This window comes from Rhinolophus hipposideros (assembly GCF_964194185.1).
Source record: "Rhinolophus hipposideros genome assembly, chromosome: 22".
Lineage (NCBI taxonomy): Eukaryota > Metazoa > Chordata > Mammalia > Chiroptera > Rhinolophidae > Rhinolophus > Rhinolophus hipposideros.
In genome coordinates, this window is record NC_138068.1 from 40214074 (window position 1) to 40232932 (window position 18859).

At 37.6% G+C, this 18859-nt stretch overlaps 1 protein-coding gene across 2 annotated transcripts in view; it reads left to right on the forward strand.

Annotated features, from left to right (window-relative positions):
- The window catches only part of CFAP61 (cilia and flagella associated protein 61), a 325115-nt gene that overhangs the window by 87858 nt on the left and 218398 nt on the right, over positions 1 to 18859 (forward strand). For both annotated transcript variants that reach the window (XM_081034409.1, XM_081034410.1), the window contains exon 9: positions 14041 to 14138. In XM_081034409.1, coding sequence (XP_080890535.1) covers positions 14041 to 14138 — 98 coding nt within the window. The remainder of the gene's footprint in view (positions 1 to 14040; positions 14139 to 18859) is intronic.

Here is an 18859-nt window from a genome sequence, read left to right on the forward strand (position 1 = left end):
TAGGTAGGCCAGATAGGGTGGGGGCTGGGGGTGGAGGGGTCTTCTCTCTCCCAGCCCAGCAGTGTCACACTCTTTCTGCAGGCCAGAAAAGGTGGTGGCTGGGGGTGGAGGAGTCTCTTCTCTCCTAGCCCAGCAAAAATCACACTCTTCCCAGCCTTTTCCCTGGGTCAGAGCTTTCTGCCAGTCTTCCCAGAGCCTGAGCACTAAGGCTGCTCTGTAATCTGACACTGCTTCTTAGTTCAGGGGCCAGTTTAAGTCTCTGGAAAGGTGGGGGTAGGATTGGAAGAGGGGGGGAGGTGCCCAGGTATGGAGTTTGTGTCCTTTGTCTGACCCTGGGCCCACCTAGTTACCCCCTCCGCGGGAGAGATCAGCTGTGAGACACAGGGAAAGAGCCCACCTTTTGGCTTTTGTGTTTTCTGTTTAGTCCTGGGATCCCCTGCATCTTGGCAGCTGCGGGTGCCAGCCTCGTTTCCACCACCGCAGATGCGGTCCACGTCCCCACAGTCACAGATGCGGGCCGCGTCTCCACTCCGCTCCCTTTCCTCTTCCCCTGTTCGCCCAATTTGCGCACCTTCAAGTAATCCTTCCACGAGTCTCTTAGCTGTTCTTCGTGTACAGGGTGTTTTGAAAGGGAGGACTGTTGTATAGCAATTGCCATCTCCACCCCCTTTCACCTCTCCCTGTATTTTTTATTTCACTTATTTCATTCTTCCTGTCTGACTGGGTCTTTTTATGTTTTGTATCTCCATTTTTATGTTTTTGTCTCTTTCTTGAAGTTCTCACTGAAATCATTGAGCATCACTATAACCAGTAGGCTGCTTGTCTCCATTTTGTGTAGATCTTTTTTTTGGAGTTTTGTTCTGTGTTTTCATTTGGGACATGTTTCTTTGTCTCCTCATTTTGGCTGTGTCCCTGTGTTTGTTTTCCTGTATTAGGTAGAGTTGCTCTATCTCCCAATCTTGGTAGAGTGGCCTTATGTAGTAGGTATCCTCTAGGGCCCAGTGGCACAGTAGCCTTGGTCACCTGAGCCAGATGCTCAAGGTGTGTTCCTTGTGTGGGTTGTGTGTGCACTCCTGTTGTAGTTGAGCCTTGATTGCTCTTGGCATGTCAATGGCAAGGACTGACCCTCAGGGTCATTGGGTAAGTAATATTCCATTGTATATATGTACAACAACTTTCTTATACATTTATCTATTGCTGGATGCTTACGTTGCTTCCATATCTTGACTATTGTAAATAATGCTGCAATGAACATACGGTACCTGTATCTTTTTGAAGTAGTGTTTTCATTTTTTTCTGAATAAATACCCTGAAATGGAATCATATGATAGTTCTTTGTTTTTATTTTTTGAGCAATCTTCATACTGTTTTCCATGGTGGCCACACCAACTTATAATACCACCAACAGTGCACAAGGATTCCCTTTTCTCCACATCCTCACCAACACTTGTTATTATTTGTCTTGTTGGTGACAACCATGCTGACAGGTGTGAGGTGATATCTCATTGTGGTTCTTATTTTCATCTTTATGATGATTAGTGATGGTGAGCATCTTTCCATACACATGGTCTGTTGCCATCTATATCTACTCTTGGGACAAATGTCTATTTAAGTATCTGCCCATTTTTTAATCTGGTTGTTTTTATTGTTGTGTGTGTGTATGTTAAGTTGTAAGGTTTCCTTACATTTTTTGGATATTAACCCTTTTGGGGATGTATCATTGGCATATATTATTCTCCCAATCAGTAGATTGTCTTTTCATTTTGTTGATGGTTTCCTTCACTGTGCAAAAACTCTTAAGTTTGATGTAGTCCCATGTGCTTATTTTTTCTTTCGTTTCCCTTGCTCGATGAGACATCCAAAAGAACATTAATAAGAGCTATGTCAGATAGTTTACTGTCTATGTTTTCTTCTAGGAGTTTTATGGGTTTTGGGTCTTACATTTAAATCTTTAAACCATTTTGAGTTTATTCTTTTATATGGAGCAAGATGATGGTCCAGATTCAGTTTTTTTTTGCATGTGTCTTTCCAGTTTTCCCAGCCCCATTTATTGAATAGACTGTCTTAACCCCATTGTATATCCTTGCTTCCTTTGTCATAGATTAAATGACTTTATAGGCATGGGTTTATTTCTGGACTCTCTAGTCTTTTCCATTGATCTATGTGTCTGTTTTTATACCAATACCATGCTGTTTTAATTACTATGGACTTGTAGTATAATTTGATATCAGTTAGTGTGATACCTACAATTTTGTTCTTCTTTCTCAAGATTGTTTTGGATATGCAGGGTCTTTTATGGTTCCATATAAATTTTAGGATTAATTGTTCCAATTCTGTGAAAAATACCATTGGTCTTTACATAGGGATTCCATTGAATCTATAGCTTGCTTTGGGTAGCATGAGCATTTTAACTAAATATTAATTCTTCCTACCCATGAGCATGGTGTATCCTCCCATCTATTGGTATCTCTTTCACTTTCTTTCTTCAGTGTCTTATAGTTTCCTGAGTATAGGTGATTTACCTCCTTGCTTAAATTTATTTCTCGGTATTTTATTATTTTTGATGTAATTGTAAATGGGATTTTTTTTGTGATTCCTTTTTGTGATGGTTCATTATTGGTGTCTAAAAATGCAATGAGTTCTGAATATTAATTTTGTATCCTGCTTCTTTACTGAATTTATTTATTTTTTCTAATCATTGTTTTGGTGGATTCTTTAGGGGTCTCTCTCTATATATCTTATCACCTGCAAATAATGAGACTTTTACTTCTTCCTTTCCAATTTAGATTTTATTTCTTTTTCTTGTCTGATTGCTATGGGTAGGACGTCCAATACTGTGTTCTATAAAAGTGGTGAAAGTCTGTAAAAGTCTTGCTCTTGGTCTTAGAGAAAATGCTTTCAGGTTTTCATTATTGAGTGTGATATTAATTGTGTGTTTTTTCATATATGGCCTTCATTATGTTGAGGAATTGTCCCTCTGTTCCTACTTCATTGAGGGTTTTTTTCATAAATGGATGTTGGATTTTGTCACTTTTTCTGCATCTATTGATATGGTCATATGATTTTTATTCTTCATTTTGTTTAGTTTTGTATCATGTTAATTGATTTGTGGATGTTGAGCCAGCCTTGCATCCCAGGAGTAAATCCCACTTTATTATGGTATGTGAACTTTTTATAGTATTGCTGAATTTGGTTTGCTAATATTTTGTTAAGGATTTTTTTTACCTCTGTGTTCATCAGGGACATTGGCATGTAATTTTCTTTTTTTGTAGTGTCTTTTGCTGGTTTTGGTATTAGGGAAATGCTTGCCTAATAAAATGAGTTGAGGAGTCTTCCCTCCTCTTCAATTTTTTGGAATAGTTTGAGAAGGATAGATATTAATTCTTCTTTGAATGCTTGGTAAAGTTCACCTATGAATCCATCTGGTCCAGGGCTTTTTTTGTTGGGAGATTTTTTTTTTTATTACTGATTCTATTTTGTTAGTAGTTATCAGTCTGTTCACATATTTTATTTCTTCCTGATTCAGCCTTGGAAGATTGTATGTTTCTTGGAATTTATCCATTTCTTTCAGATTGTTCAATCTGTTGGCATATGGTTGATTGTTCATAGTATTTCCTTACAATATTTTATATTTGTGTGGTGTTGGTTGCACTTCTCCATTTCATTTCTGATTTTATTTATTTGGAAGTTCTTTTTTTCTTGATGAGTCTGGATAAAAGTTTATCAATTTTATTTACCTTTAAAAGAATCAGCTTTTAGTTTCATTGATCTTTTGTATTTTTTTTTCTTATTTTTACCCTCTATTTATTTCCATTCTGATCTTTATTTCCTTCCTTCTTCTCACTTTCGGCTTTGTTTGTTTTTCTTTCTCTAGTTCCTATAGGTATAAGGTAGATTGTTTATTTGATATTTTTCTTGTTTCTTGAGGTAGGCTAGTATTGTTATGAATTACCCTCTTAGAACTCCTTTAGCTGTGTCCCTTAGATTTTGGGTCATTGTTACAGTTGCATTTCTCTCAAGGTATCTTTTCATTTCCTCCTTGATTTCATTGTTAACTTATTCATTGTAAGTAACATGTTATTTAGCCTCATTGTGTTTGTGTGTTTTTCAGTATTTTTCTGGTAACTGATTTCTAGTTTCATAACCTTGTGATTAGAGTAGATACTTGATATGATTTCTTTCTTAAATTTGTTGAGACTTGTTTTTTAGCCTAATGTGTGGTTTATCTTGGCAAATGTTTCAAGTGCACTTGAAAAGAATGTATATTCTGCTGCTTTTTGGTGAAATATCCTAAAAATATTAAGTCCATTTGGTCTAATATCATTTAAGGCCATTGTTTCCTTGTTGATTTTCTGTCTGAATGATCTATCGATTTTGTCAATGGATGTTAACATCCCCTACTATGACTGTATTTAACTGCCAATCTCTGTCTTATGTCTGTCAATATTGCTTTATATATTGAAGTGCTCCTACCTTGGGTGCATAGATATTTATGAGAGTTATATCCCCTTGTTGGGTTGATCCCTTTATCATTATGAAATGCCTTTCTTTGTCTTTTGTTACAGCCCTCTTTTAAAAGTCTGTTTTGTCTGATGTAAGTATTGCTACCCCATCTTTTTTTTTTCATTTCCATTTGTGTGAAATACTTTTTCCATCCCTTTATTTTTCAGTCTGTGTGTCTTTCAGTCTAAAGTGCGTCTCTTATAGGTAGCATATGTAAGGTTCTTGTTTTTTTGTGGGGTTTTTTTTATCCATCCAGTAACCTTATGCCTTTTGATTCAAGCAGTTAGTCCATTTACATTTAAAGTAATTATTGATAGGTATGTAGTTATTGTCATTTTATTGTTCTCTGATTGTTTCTTTAGTTCTTGTCTGTTCCTTTCTTATTTTCTTGCTCTTTTGTATGTTGATGACTTTCTATAGTGTTATATTTGGATTCCTTTCTCTTTATTTCTTGTATATCTCTTATAGATTTTGGCTTGTGGTTACGATGTGCTTCATCTATACTAATTTATGTTTATAGCAGTATATTTTTAAATGATGGTTGCCTAAGTTCAAACACATTCAAAATCACTATGATTTTTACTTATCCTCTCCACATTTATGTTTTATTATTATTATTTTTTCAAAACAACATACACATTTATTACTTCACAGTTGCCATGAGTCATGAGTCTGGGCATGGTGTAGCTGGATTATCTGCTGTTGCACAAGATTGCAGTCAAGTTATCGGCCAGACTGATTTTTTATCTGGAGGTTTGACTGGGAAAGAATCAGCTTCCAAGCTCATTCAGGGTGTTGGCAAAATTCACTTCCTGGTGGCTCTCTGCTGGCTGAAAGCCACCCTCAGGTCTACGTGCAGTTGTGGTTCTCTGCCACGTGGCCCTTGTCATTATTTTTTACTTCTTGTGTATTTGTGCATATCCCATAATTTGTCGTCATTACATATGATTTTTCTACTTTTGTCTTTTAAACTTTATACTAGCTTATAGTTAGTTGATCCACTGATTTACTAAGTGTCTCACCTGTGTCAGTGAGAATTTTTTTCTTTCCTATATTTTCTCATTCATATTTTTTATCTTTTATTATCTACTTACAGAAGTCCCTTTAATATTTCTTGTCATACTGGTTTGGTGGTCATAAACTTCTTTAGCTTTTTCTTGTCTGGGAAATTCTTTATCTGTCCTTTGATTCTAAATGATGTCCTTGTTTTTAATCTAGTGTGACAACCTTTTTTTTAATTCTTTTTTTAATTTTTATAAATTTTATTGGGGAATATTGGGGGACAATGAGTTTCTCCAGGGCCCATCAGCTCCAAGTAGTTGTCCTTCAATCTAGTTGTGGAGGGCGCAGCTCAGCTCTAAGTCCAGTCGCTGTTTTCAATCTTTAGTTGCAGGGGGCATAGCCTGCAATTCCATGAGGGAATTGAACCAGCAACCTTGTTGTTGATAGCTTGTGCTCTGACCAACTGAGCCATTGGCCGTCCCTCCGGAAGCTCAGCAGCAGCTCGTTGTCTTCAATCTAGTTGTAGAGGGCACAGCTCACTGGCCTATGTGGGAATCGAACCAGCAACCCTGTTGTTAGGAGCTCATGGTCTAACCAAAGGAGCTATCCGGCTGCCCTGTTTTCTAATTCTTTAGTCTGTTTATATTTAATGTTCTTATGGATTTATATCTACCATCTTACTTTATATATGTTCCTCATGTTTCATTCCTGGTGTTATTTATTTGTCTTTCTTTCTTAATCTCACTAGTCAATTTAATTAGCATTTTCAAAGAAGTAGCTTCAGGATGTGGCCTATTCTCTCTATTATATTTTGTGACCGGTTCAAAAATCCATCACCACAATAATGCTGCTAACAACTACAGTGGCATACCACAGTTAACATGTTTTGCTCATGCAGTTGGGGTCAGCTGGGTAGCTCTGCTGATGTTGGCTGGGTCTTCTCATAGGTTTTGGGGTTGATTGTCTATTGGCTCGTCTAGGCTGGCCTTTGCTCAGCTTCATGTGCTTCTTTCCTTTAGCAGGCTAGATTGGGCATGTTCTCCTGGTGATGGAAGAGGTGCAAGAAATTGAATGGAAACACACAAGTTTCCATTGAAATTGAATGGAAACACACACTTTAGAAGTTTAGGCTTTGAACTAACTCATGTCACTAATGTAAACCAGGTCACATGGTTGAGCCCATAATCAGAGTGAGAGGATACTATATGACAAAGGGCTTAAATACAGGGAGGGTGAAAAATCAGCATCATGATTGTAACCCATGTTCACAAAAAAAACACAATAATTTTTGTCATGGCCTCCTTTCTCCTGTTATAAAGACGTACAGACTCCAATTTAGACTGGAGGAGGCTAAAACCGATGGCCTCCTCTCAAGACAGTGATCTGGGAATTATCAGTGCACTAAGCTCAAGTTTTTCATACTTTATGGCTTGGAGTCTGCACTGCAGTCCAGGTGGGGAGAGTTTCCTTGAAAAAAGCCCCTAGTCTTCCTTTCGTGCAGCCTTCCTAGTGTTTTTCTTTGTATCATTGTGGACTTGATTATCAGCCTTTTGCTGTTCTTTTGGTCATTCAGTAAATACTGAGTATATCCCATAGGTTTAGGAGCTTAGTCTAGTGTATGGTGAGTCTAGTACTGTCTAATGGCAGGATAAACATGCAAGACAAATGAATTTACAATAAGAGGATTATTTTGGAGAATAAAAACTTTGTGGTGGGACCGTAGCAGAATAAAACCTAAGTCATTTTGAGAGCATCAACATAGACTTCACAGAAAAGAAAAATTTTGATTCAAAAGTTCAAAAACAAATTTGAGCTTTCTAGGTAAGTAAGCAGAAAGATTTTCTTGGCAGAGGGAACAAAATGTGCAAAATAGGGAGGTATTAGAGATCACGGCTTTTAGGGGAAAATACAAGTTTACTGTTGCTGGAGCATGAAGTGAGGGAGTAACAGCACATGAAGCAGGACAGGAGACTGAGGCAAGGCAATCAAAGTCTTGCATATCTTGTGAAAGAGTTTAGATTTTATTTAATTACAACATACCTGATGATGAACCACTAGGAATCTTTAATTAGAAAGGGATACATGGTCAATTTCCAGTTTGCAGGAAGACTTTACAAAGGCTAATAGAATGTGCAGGAAGAAGATGAGGAGCAACTGAACCAGAGCAGTGGTTATGGATGAATCTGAGAGATATTTTGGAGAATTGATGGAATTTGATGTTTTACTGCATATGGAAAAGAAAGGTTGCAGAAGGGGGAAATATCAAGGAGGACTTCAGAAATTGATTTGATAGTGGAACCATTTTGCAAGATTGGAATAGCAGTGAATGAATTATTTGATGGAGATACCATGATTTCTGATTTGGACAAATTGAGTTTGACCTTCCTAGTAAGCATTTGGATGGATACATAGCACTCAGTCAGCAATATGTGCCTACTGAGGTAGACTGAAACATAACCTACCAAAAAATGTCTACATCCTAATCCCTGGATCCTGAAAATATTACCTTAGTTTTAGAAAAAGAGTCTCTGTAGGTGTGATTAAGGATCTTGAGATAAGGAGAATATCCTAGATTATTTGAGGGGCCCTAAATGCCATCACAAGTGTCTTACGAGAGAGAGAGAGAGAGAGAGAGAGAGAGAGAGAGAGAGAGAGAGAGAGAGAGAGAGAGGCAGAGAGACAGAGAGAGAGAAAGACAGAGAGACAGAGAGAGAGACAGAGACAGAGAGACAGAGACAGAGAGAAAGAGAGACAAAAGAGGAGGAAGCCATGTGACCACAGAGGCAGAGATTGGAGTGATGTGGCCATATGGCAAAGAATGCTGGTATCCACCATAAACTACCATAAGCTTGAAGAGGCAGGAATCGATTCTCTCCTAGAGCCTCCAGAGGGGGCATGGCCCTGCTGACACTTTCATTTCTGCCCAGCATACTGAATTTGGATTTCTGCACTCCAGAACTGTGAGAGAACACATTTCTGTTGTTTTAAGTCAACTGAATAGTAATTTGTTACAGCTGCCACAGGAAACTAACACAAAGAAAGGGCCAGAGGCAATCCAAGGAAGGAAAACGTGAAGAAATAAGGACATCTTCACTCTTTAGCAAAACTCCTTCAAAGAGTCATTTGTGCTTATTGTTTCCATTCTCTTTTATTTTGATGCTATTTCTTATCCTTCTCTAACCACTCAACCTAAAGAAGATCCCAAGAGCTTATTTTCTACATGCCATCTATCATAACTTAGTATTTTCTCGTTTACTTACTTCGGGCAGTGCAAATTGGTCTTGTTCCTTGCTGAATCCCCAACACCTAGAAATATATTGTATTCCAGATGGTAGGTGTGAAGTATAAATTTTAAATGAATGAATGAATAAATAAATAAATGAACACTCAGTGTGCTAGTTAGGGTGTGTGTGTGTGTGTGTGTGTGTGTGTGTGTGTGTGTGTTTGTCTGTGCCTGTAAACCCTGATCAGTTGTGAACCTCTTAGAGTAGGAAGGACAACATTTTATTCATTATTTAGTTCTGGTACCTAATTGAGTGCCTACAACTCATTTATTCTCCATTGAACTTGAGTTGAAAGAATGATTTAATTTGAACCTCTAATCTTTCCTCTTCTTAAAACTGAGTAGCTTAAATTCATTTCTCAGTCTTTTCTGAAATCATCCATAATATAATGCTAAACAAAAAGACTGTTTCGAAGATAAAAATTTACTTTTATCATTAGACATTCTTTTTTAATCTTAAGTGCATCAGTAATACATGAAACTGCCCTCCTTTAAAAACTTGGGATAATGCAATTAAAGTTGAGTTCCCTTTGATCAACATCCAAGCCTGTTTCTCCTCCTTCTCCTCAGGAATAGCCATTGTTATGATGTTAGTATGTATCCATCCAGATCTCTTTTTTATGCTTTTATGTGAAGTCTATGTATTTGTAAAAAAGATACTACTATTTTATGGCAGTGTTTTCTGTATAAATGGTGTCTCTTGGGTATGTGACGTTTTGAAATTCAAATCTTTGATATTTAATAATGTTGATATGCACAGGTCCAAGACACTTATTTTACCTTCTGGGGAGTATATACTGTATGGAATGTGCTACATTTGTCCTTAGATAAACATTTAAGTTATTTCCGTAACGTTGTGATTGCAAAGAGCGTTGCAATAAACACCCTGGTACATGTCTCTTTGGGCCCCTTGCAAGAGTTTTCACAGGCTATATTCCCAGAATTGTTTCTGCTGGCCTTGGAAATACTCATGTTGCCATCAAATGTGGCCATATCAGCAACCTTCAGAGCTTTTCCTAGTTCTCTAATCCTCCATGTTAACAGCATTTTTAACTTTTGCTAGTATGATAGATATAAAAGGAGATATCATTGTTTCAATTTTATTTCTCTGAGTATCACTAAGATTAAACACTTTTGTGTGTTTATTGGTCATTTACGTTTCCTGTCCATTCATGCTCTTTGCCTTATTGGGTTGTTTCTTTTTAACTGGAATTCAATTGTTGGGATATTATATGTGTAGCAATTATTTTCTCTGTGTATCTACTCTTTTAAAAAAATACTTTTTAGTGATACTTTATCAGAACTCTTAGATTTTGATGTGGTCAAATATGTCAATATTTTTCTTTTATGACTTCTGCCTTTTGCATTTTTAAGGAAGGAATTTTCCACCACCAAGATCGTAGAGATATTCTTCTTTTGTAGTAATTTCAAACTATTCAAAAAAAATTTTTTAGGCTGTTAACATATCTGCAGATTATTTTTGTCTATTGTGTGAAATAGGGGATCAAATTAATATTTTGTCATATGATTAGGCAGCACTCTTTGTTGTATAGCTTATTCTTTCGCCACCAATTCAAAATGCCACATTTAACGTGTATCAACATTTCATAATTGTCTGGCTCTTTTCTGGATTCCATTCTGTTCTATTCCTACTCCAATAAAACTGTTTTAATAATATGCCTTAATAATGTGTCTTAATATTCATTAGGAAGTTTGGCCTACTTTTTTTTCTTATATCTTAAATTTTGTTGTCTACTATTTCTCCATATTTACTCTTTTATAATCAGTGTATTTCATTTCACAAAAAATCTTGTTGGGTTTTTGGTTGATATTTCAAATAAATGTTACAAATGCCAGGTTGTATACTATTATTTTTTCCTAATGTCTTTAAAATATATTATTTTACTTTCCCTATGTATTATTCCTATTTGTAAAGAGCAGAGCATACCAAAGTCTTGTGGAGCCTAAAGTCTATACAAGTTGGGAGCCCTCTTTAAGAAAAAGAATGCAAAATTATAAATGCAATAGTAGCTGTGCGTTGGGAGAGGTCCATACAAGGGCAAGCTGTACTGGGGGGGCCTGAACCTCCAACTTTATTAGTTTCATGGTAAACCCACTTCAGATAAACTGTCTCACTTAGAAATTCTAGCAAATTTTGCCATCACTCTCACTAGAAAAAAGCACTGGTTCATGACCTCTAAGCTAGGTAGGTGGTATAAGCAATAAAATAACAATTAAATTTGCAGTCTCGATCGTGTTTTTAGTTGTGAACTATATTATACCACTTCTCAATTTTTTCCTGGGATAGTACCTCACATTTGAGGATCCCAGGGCACATTATGAACATTAACTAATTAAACCTCACAAAACCGCAGAGACACGGGAAAGAGAGAGAGAGAGAGCATCACCTCACCCAGTTCTGAAATGCAGCCATCTCTGGGGAGGAGCGTGGCAGCTGCTTAATAAGCTGTAACCCCCTGTGACACTTTAGCCAAGACAATTAGTTGTTGTAGTTGGTAATTGTCCCATGAACATTAGACTGTCAAGCAGTGAAGTCACCCGGATTTTAAGTGCATTGAAAATCTAATCCATTCTTTTTGACTTTTTAGTAATTTTATCCTAATTATAAAAGAAATATATATACAATGAAGGTCCAGTTTTCTTTTAGCTGTGTTTTTAGTAGTTCTTCAAATTTAAAACTTAAAATAGGAAAAGATTATCTTTTTTTTTAAAGTAAGGTGCAGCTTAAGAATAAAGAGTTATTGATACACACACACACGCACACACACACACACACACACCCCATGTAACAATTAAGTTTGCAAACTAATCCTAGAAAAAATGCTGCATACCTGAATATCGCTACGGTCACCTTCTAAGTACTCCTTTTGGAAAGCTATGCACTGACACCAGTGCCTAGAGCACCCTTCAAAGCAATTTTGAAACTCTTTCTGGAATGGCCATCTGAGCTGTCATTGTATTATGCTTGATGTCCTGAATGTCATCAAAATGTCTTCTTTTCAATATTTCCTTTATCTTCGAGTAAAGAAAGAAGTCATTGGGGGCCAGATCAGGTGAGTAGGGAGGATGTTCCAATACAGTTATTTGTTTACTGGCTAAAAACTCCCTCACAGACAGTGCTGTGTGAGCTGGTGCATTGTCGTGATGCAAGAGCCATGAATTGTTGGTGAAAAGTTCAGGTTGTTTTCGTCTAACTTTTTCACGCAGCCTTTTCAGCACTTCCAAATAGGAAATTTGGTTAACTGTTTGTCCAGCTGGTACAAATTCATAATGAATCATTGCTCTGATATAAAAAAAAAAGGTTAGCAACATCATTGTAACAAGTTCGTGAACTTAATTGTCCGGCCTTGTATATAAACGGTGCCAAAAACATATCTTAAATGTGTATATGTCTCTTAAAATATATATACATTTTTGGCACCCCCAGGGTGTGTGTGTGTGTATGTGTGTGTATTCAAAAAGTTTGCTGCTGAGCAAAGTAAGTAAATGATAGTAGAAGTCAGAAGAGTAGCTAAGACGTATATTAGCTGGACAGGGGGATGAATGGAAGCTTTTGGGCACTGGATTTCATTTGGGTGTTTGTTATATGGGCATAGATACATACGGAATTCCATGCACTTTGCCATATGCATGTTATATCCCAATAAGAAAGTAAATTAACCTAAAAAGCATGCTGCTCTTGTCATTATGAGACGGCTGGAAACCCCGTGTGAACTATCTGGAAAGTTTTGCAGGGAGCAAGACATATTCAGAAAACAGAGACATGATACATTTTATTCTCCTCAAAGCATTTTTCTTCAGAAGAGGGATTCTAAGTCCATTACTTCTCTCTCATGACATTTTTGTCTCCAAAAGAACTACTCCTTATGCTGACATCCGATTCTCTCTCATTGTACCTTCAACATTTTGTACCTCCTTGTATGTGCCCCTTACACCTCCCTGATTTTTCCCTTAGAATTCCATTTTATCTTATTCACCTATATCTTTGCCAGAAGCAAGCATACCTGAGTAATGTTTGGGGTTGAGAGCTATCTGCAGGGCAGTGCCCTGGCAGGTGCTGAAACACAGTGGGAGAGGAGGAAAAAGAAAGGAGGTAGGCTGCCCCTCGCTCTGCAGTATCTGCTATGGCAGTTAAAAAGGTTAAAACGGAAAGACAGAGCAGCCGGCCCATGCTGGCAGCAGTGTCTCTGGAACCTCCAGCAGGGCCACCGTCCCTCTTATATCTGTGGCAGCACTCCAAAGAGGGGCATCCGCTGGACAGAGTGTCCCAGGGCTTCTCTGAGCTAAGGCCCAAAGGCTGTAAGCAGATGTCATGGCTGAGAATCCCCCAACAGAGCAGGCACTGGGTGAGCCAGAGAGGAGGAGAAAGGGGTGGGGAGAGAGGGAGAAAAAGGAGAGAGAGAGAGAGACACAGAGAGAGAGAGAGGTAGAGAGAGAGAGAGAGAGTAGGATAGAGTGGGGGGGGGAGAAGAGGAAAGGGGAAATGTGGGGAAGAGAAAGACTGACAGAAAGAGAGGCAGGCAGGAAAAAAGAGAACAGGGAAAAAGAAAAAAGGGAGGAGAAAGAGAAGGACAAAGGGGGAAAAGAGCTTTATAGACCAAGTGGGAAAAATTTTACTACTGTAATTTTTAGTGAAGATTAAATACATGAACACTACCATGATTATTGATTTTCCAGGACATATTAAAGACAATAATGCTCAGCTCCAGTTCTTCTTGCTTAGAAAGTAGAAAAGTGAAAATAGTGGCCACTGTCAAACTGCAAGTTCACAGTATTTTGAAAAGGAAAGTAGCCCTTCTGCTAATCATTAACATTCAGATAGCACTGACATAGCTAATTGTGGTCTTTCCCACATTCTGTCTTAAAATAGTTTCAAAGTCTGGCATCTAGAAAGTTGATAATCAGTTGTTTGGAAACTTCAAAGGGGGTTCTTATGAAAGGATCTTGTAGTTTAGTAACTGGCAGAGGTTGAGGGCCTCCTGGGTGCCAGGCAAGGCTCAGGCCTATCGCTGGCATTTTATCTCCATCATGTGGATGAGGGCACATTGAGGTGAGAATTGGGGTGAGCTGGGAAGACCCTGTTCTTCCCATCTCATGCTGCTGCCCTCTGCAATGTAACTCTTCAGATATGCTGCAGCTTAGAAACACATTACTATGCTGTCTCCAATTGCCTGTGGCTCTGCAGATTTTATCATCTGATTTCTGTCCTTATGCCGTTCTCTGTCTCAAAGATGCTGAGCTCAGGAGTAGCAGCCAGGACTCCCAGAAAATAGTCAAAGAGCCACCGGAACCTGTCTCACCAGAGGCCAGGGGAAGTGAAAACAACCAGGTAATGGTCATTCACTCATGCCTGGGGCATTGGGTAGTCCTGGGGAATGCTTGTGTGGTCAGGGGCAGGGGCAGTCCTGGTGCAGGGGTCATTGTTGAGAAGTTCTAATGTCTTACTTAGCACTAAGGTTGGGGAGAGAGCAGGCCCGGAGGAAAGAGAGGCTGCGTGTTTGTAACAGACAAATTAGAGCCTCACTGTTATCTTCAAGAATACAGTTCAGAATGGAATTTCATTCCTTCTCTACCTTCCTTCTCACTCATTACCTGATTTCAGGAGTCTGAGACAGATACAACTGCTCATTTAAAGCCAGTTTAAAAATCCAGACTTTCTAAAGAGATTTATACACTATCCACATACTTAAATGATGCATCGTTTTCCTTTCTGTCTGATTGGACCCTGCAAACTACAGAAACACCCACCACAGCTCTTGGCTCCACTGTCCTTGCTTGGTCTCAGCAGGGGCCCCACTCACCCATACCCTTCTGCTACCAAGGTGACCCTAACAGAGCTCTGCCTGTGCTACTCCTGCCGCCCTTACCTAAAGAAGGGGAAACCTATACCAAAGGAGGCCACAGTTAGCCAGGCTTACTTTTTGGCTAAAGTTGTCAGCCTGGTCCTACATTAGCACTCTGTGTGGCCAGAATCCCAAGGCGTGTTTCACTACACAGCTCCTTCTCCTTCTGGTCTTCCTGACTCTTCCATCCAGCTGGGCCTAGAACCCATCCCTGAGCTCAAGATGGGGAGGCAGGTACAGTGCCATTGCTTCCTGGACTTCAGCCCTCAACTCTTTTATTTTTCCTTTCATCCTTGGACAAAACAACATTTGCCCATCGACTCATGCAAAAAGAAAATCTTGGGGAGCAGACGCGGGAGGGAGAACATTTTCCTTAGCACGAGGCCACCTGGCTCATCTTCTGGATTTTCACGTTGTCTATATGGAAAATGCATTCTTACCCCACAAATCACAAAAGGACCCAACCTCCAGATAGTTGGGTGTTGTATTCCAAGTGCTGATTTAGTCTCTGCATGGAGGTTGGTGCTCACAATGGTCAGACACTCTCTTAGGTGCTAAGAGTGCCCACAAGACCAAAACACAGCCTCGGCCTTCAACAGGTGGTGGCATGTTGGAGGAGAGAAAAGCCCCCTAATTCAGTATGTGGAAAGGAGAATGGGAAACATCTCAGAAGAAGGGAATGAGGGACACCTGAACTTTTAAAAGAAGGTTGTATGGCATGGATTAGATTGAGGGAAATGAAACTGATTAATGGAATTAATAATAAAAACAAATTGTGCAAAGGACTTCTGCTTTGGAAAAGATGGAATAACAGAAACTGTATTTATTGTCCTGCCTGAAATAACTAAAAGGGGCCAAAATATATAAAATAACAGTTTTTAAGACACGCTTGTCAGGTAACAAAGGAGAGTGATGCCTGACAGATGAGAAACAATCCAGGTAAGTCCTCTGATTGCCATGGTCTACTGCCTTGAGAGAGTTCCAGGCCATAGCACAGGGCAGGAGAAACAAGTAGGACCCCAGTGGTTTTCCTGAGTTGAGAAGACAGATCTGTAAGTCCATGGAGACTAAAGCCACTAAGGTTTGCAAGGCAGAGTACCAGAGAGGAGAAAGCTGCACAGAGAGAGAGAGAGAGAGATGTTAAGAACCAGCAAAGGGTTACTCTTGAGTATTCAGCTGAGTACTGATCAGCTCATGCATGTGGGAAAAATACTGAAGGTCAGGGAGAGGAAAGAACCTCCCAAAAGTATTAGCACTAACAGTGCCCAGTGCTCATACAAGGCTGGGAAGAGTGCCTGATCCCATCAGCCAGACTGGAGAACCTTATGACTCACAGGAATTGGGAGCATATGCAGAAGAGTGTGACATCAGTAGTAGGGAATAATTAGCTCTAGATGGATCACTGCTCCAGTACTGTCTAACAATTTTTTAGAGCAAGAGCCAAAAGGATCAAACTGCATCCAACGACCTTAACTGAGTCCTGGAACAAAGTTTAAGAATATTTGTAGGAATACAAAATTATCCATCAACCAAAAAGGTTAAATCACATGTTTGGAGTCTAATAAAAAATTGCCAGGCATTCAAAAAACTGGGAACATACGATGTATAAAGTGAAAATAACTCAATCAATTGACGCCAACCCAGGTCTGAAGAAGATGTTAGTGGACAAGAACATTAAAACAGTTATAACTATATAAGTTATAGTTATAATATATTAAGGAGAGACAGATAAGATATAAAAATACCCCAAATAAAACTTCCAGAGATAAAAACTACAATTCATGAGATGAAAAATACGATAGAAAGTTTAACCACAGATTAGATATTGCAGGAAAGACATAGTGAACTTGAAACAAATGGGAATTTTTTTTAAAAGATCAATGTGTTAGTGAGCTGTGGGTTAACTTCAGGTACTTAATATGTTTGTAATTTGAGTCCATAAAAATGGGGAGAGAGACATTGGAACAAAAAAAAATGTATATGAAGAAATAATGACTAAAAGAAATTCTGAATTTTATGAAAACAATCAACCCACAGACACAAACTCAACAAACAGCAAGCACAAGAAACATGAAGAAAAATATACCAAAGACAATCGCAATCAAATAGTGGAAAACCAGTGATGAAGAGAAAAATCTTAAAAGGATTTTTCTTAAAAGCAACCAGAGGGAATAAAAGACAAGTTGGGAAGAAAGGAACAAAGATAAGGATGGCAGCAGATTTCTTGTTAGAAACAATGTAAGCAAGAAGATAGTGGAGTCACATCTTTAAAGAATTGGAAGAAAATAAACTATCAACTTAGAATTTTGTACCTAGTGAATATCTTTCAAAAATAAAGGTAAAATAGAATTTTGCCTATACACAAAAAGTGGAAGAATATATTACCAGCAGACCCATACTATGAGAAATGTTAAAGGAAGTCCTTCAGCCAGAAGGAAAACGATACCAGATGGAAATCTGGATCTATACAAAGGAATGAAGAGCACTAGAAATGGTAATAAATGGGTAAATGTATAAGATTTTGTTCTTATTATTTATATCTCTTTAAAAGATAATTGACTGCTGAAATTGTTCTTATTATTTATATCTCTTTAAAAGGTAATTGACTGCTGAAATAAAAACAACATAGTATGGGGCTTATGTCATATGTAAAAATAAAATGTGTGACAAGAATAGCACAAAGACCAACAGAGGAGAAACATAAGTATTCTATTTTAAAGTTCTTGTGTTATACCTGAAGTGGTATAATATCACCTGAAGATAGACTATAATCAGTTAAAGATGCATACTATAAAGTCTTAAAAAAAAAACTAAAGTTACAAATCAACTTCAGATAGTTGTATCTAATAAGCCTACAGAAAAGATAAAGTAGAATCATAAAAACATATGATTAATCCAAAAGAAGGCAAAAGGAGAGGAAAAGGAATCAATAACAGATGGAACAAATAGAAAACAAATAGCACAATGATAGACTTAAACCTGACCACATCAGTGATTACATTTACGTAAATGGTCTAAATATCCCAATGAAAGAAAATATAAAGCAGCTATAGGTTGGATAAAAAAAGCAAGACTCAGTTATATGTGGATTACAAAAATGCACTTTAAATATAGAGATACAATAGGTTCCAATTAAAAGATGCAAAAAGATACAACATGTTAACCCTAATCAAAGGAAAGCTAGAGTAGCTTTATTCATTTCATACAAAATGGATTTCAGGACAGGGAATATTACTAAGGATAACAGAGATCAAGAGGACATAACAGTCCTAAATATTTATGCATTTAATAGCAGAACTCCAAAACACATGAAACAAAAATTGATAGAACTGCAAAGACAAATACCTATATTTGGAGATTTCAGTATCCCTCTCTTAATAATTGAACAAGTAGACAGAAAACCAATAAGGACATAAATTTAAGAACACTATTGACCAACTTTAATAATGTACACTTATAGAACATTCTACTCAACAATAGCAGAATACGCGTTCCTTTTCATGCACATGGAACATTTACCAAAGTGGACTAGACCATATTCTGGGTTACAAAATAAGTCTCAGTAACTTTAAAAGGGATCAAATCATTTAAAGTATGTTCTCTCACAACAAAAGACATTACAAGAAAATAAAACTACAGATCAATACCTTTCATGAATGTCAATGGAAAATTTCTAATAAGATTTTTAATAAATTGAATAATTATAGAAAAATGATTATACATCATGACTAAGGAGGGTTTATTCTGGGAATGAAAGATTGGTTTAACATATGAAAATAATATAATTCACCATATTAACAAACTGAAGAACAACACTTATATATTTATCTCATAAATGCAAGAAAGGCATCTGAAAATTCAACATTTATTCCTCATAAAAACACTCAGAAACTTAGGAACAGAAGAGAACTTCAATTTGATAGTGGCTATTTTTGAAAAACCTATAGCTAACGTCATATGTAATGGTAAAAGACGTGATGCTTTTCCACCAAGGTCAGGAACAAGACAAGAATGTCTGCTCTTACCACCTCTATTCAAAATTATACTGGAGGTTCAAGCCAGTGCAAGACAAGAAAAGAAATAAAAAGCATCCAGATTGGAAAGGAAGAATTAAAATTCTCTATTATTTGAAGATAACATAATTATCTAGAATCTACAAAACAGCTTGTAGAACTAATAAGTACTTTGGCAAATTGCTAAATACATA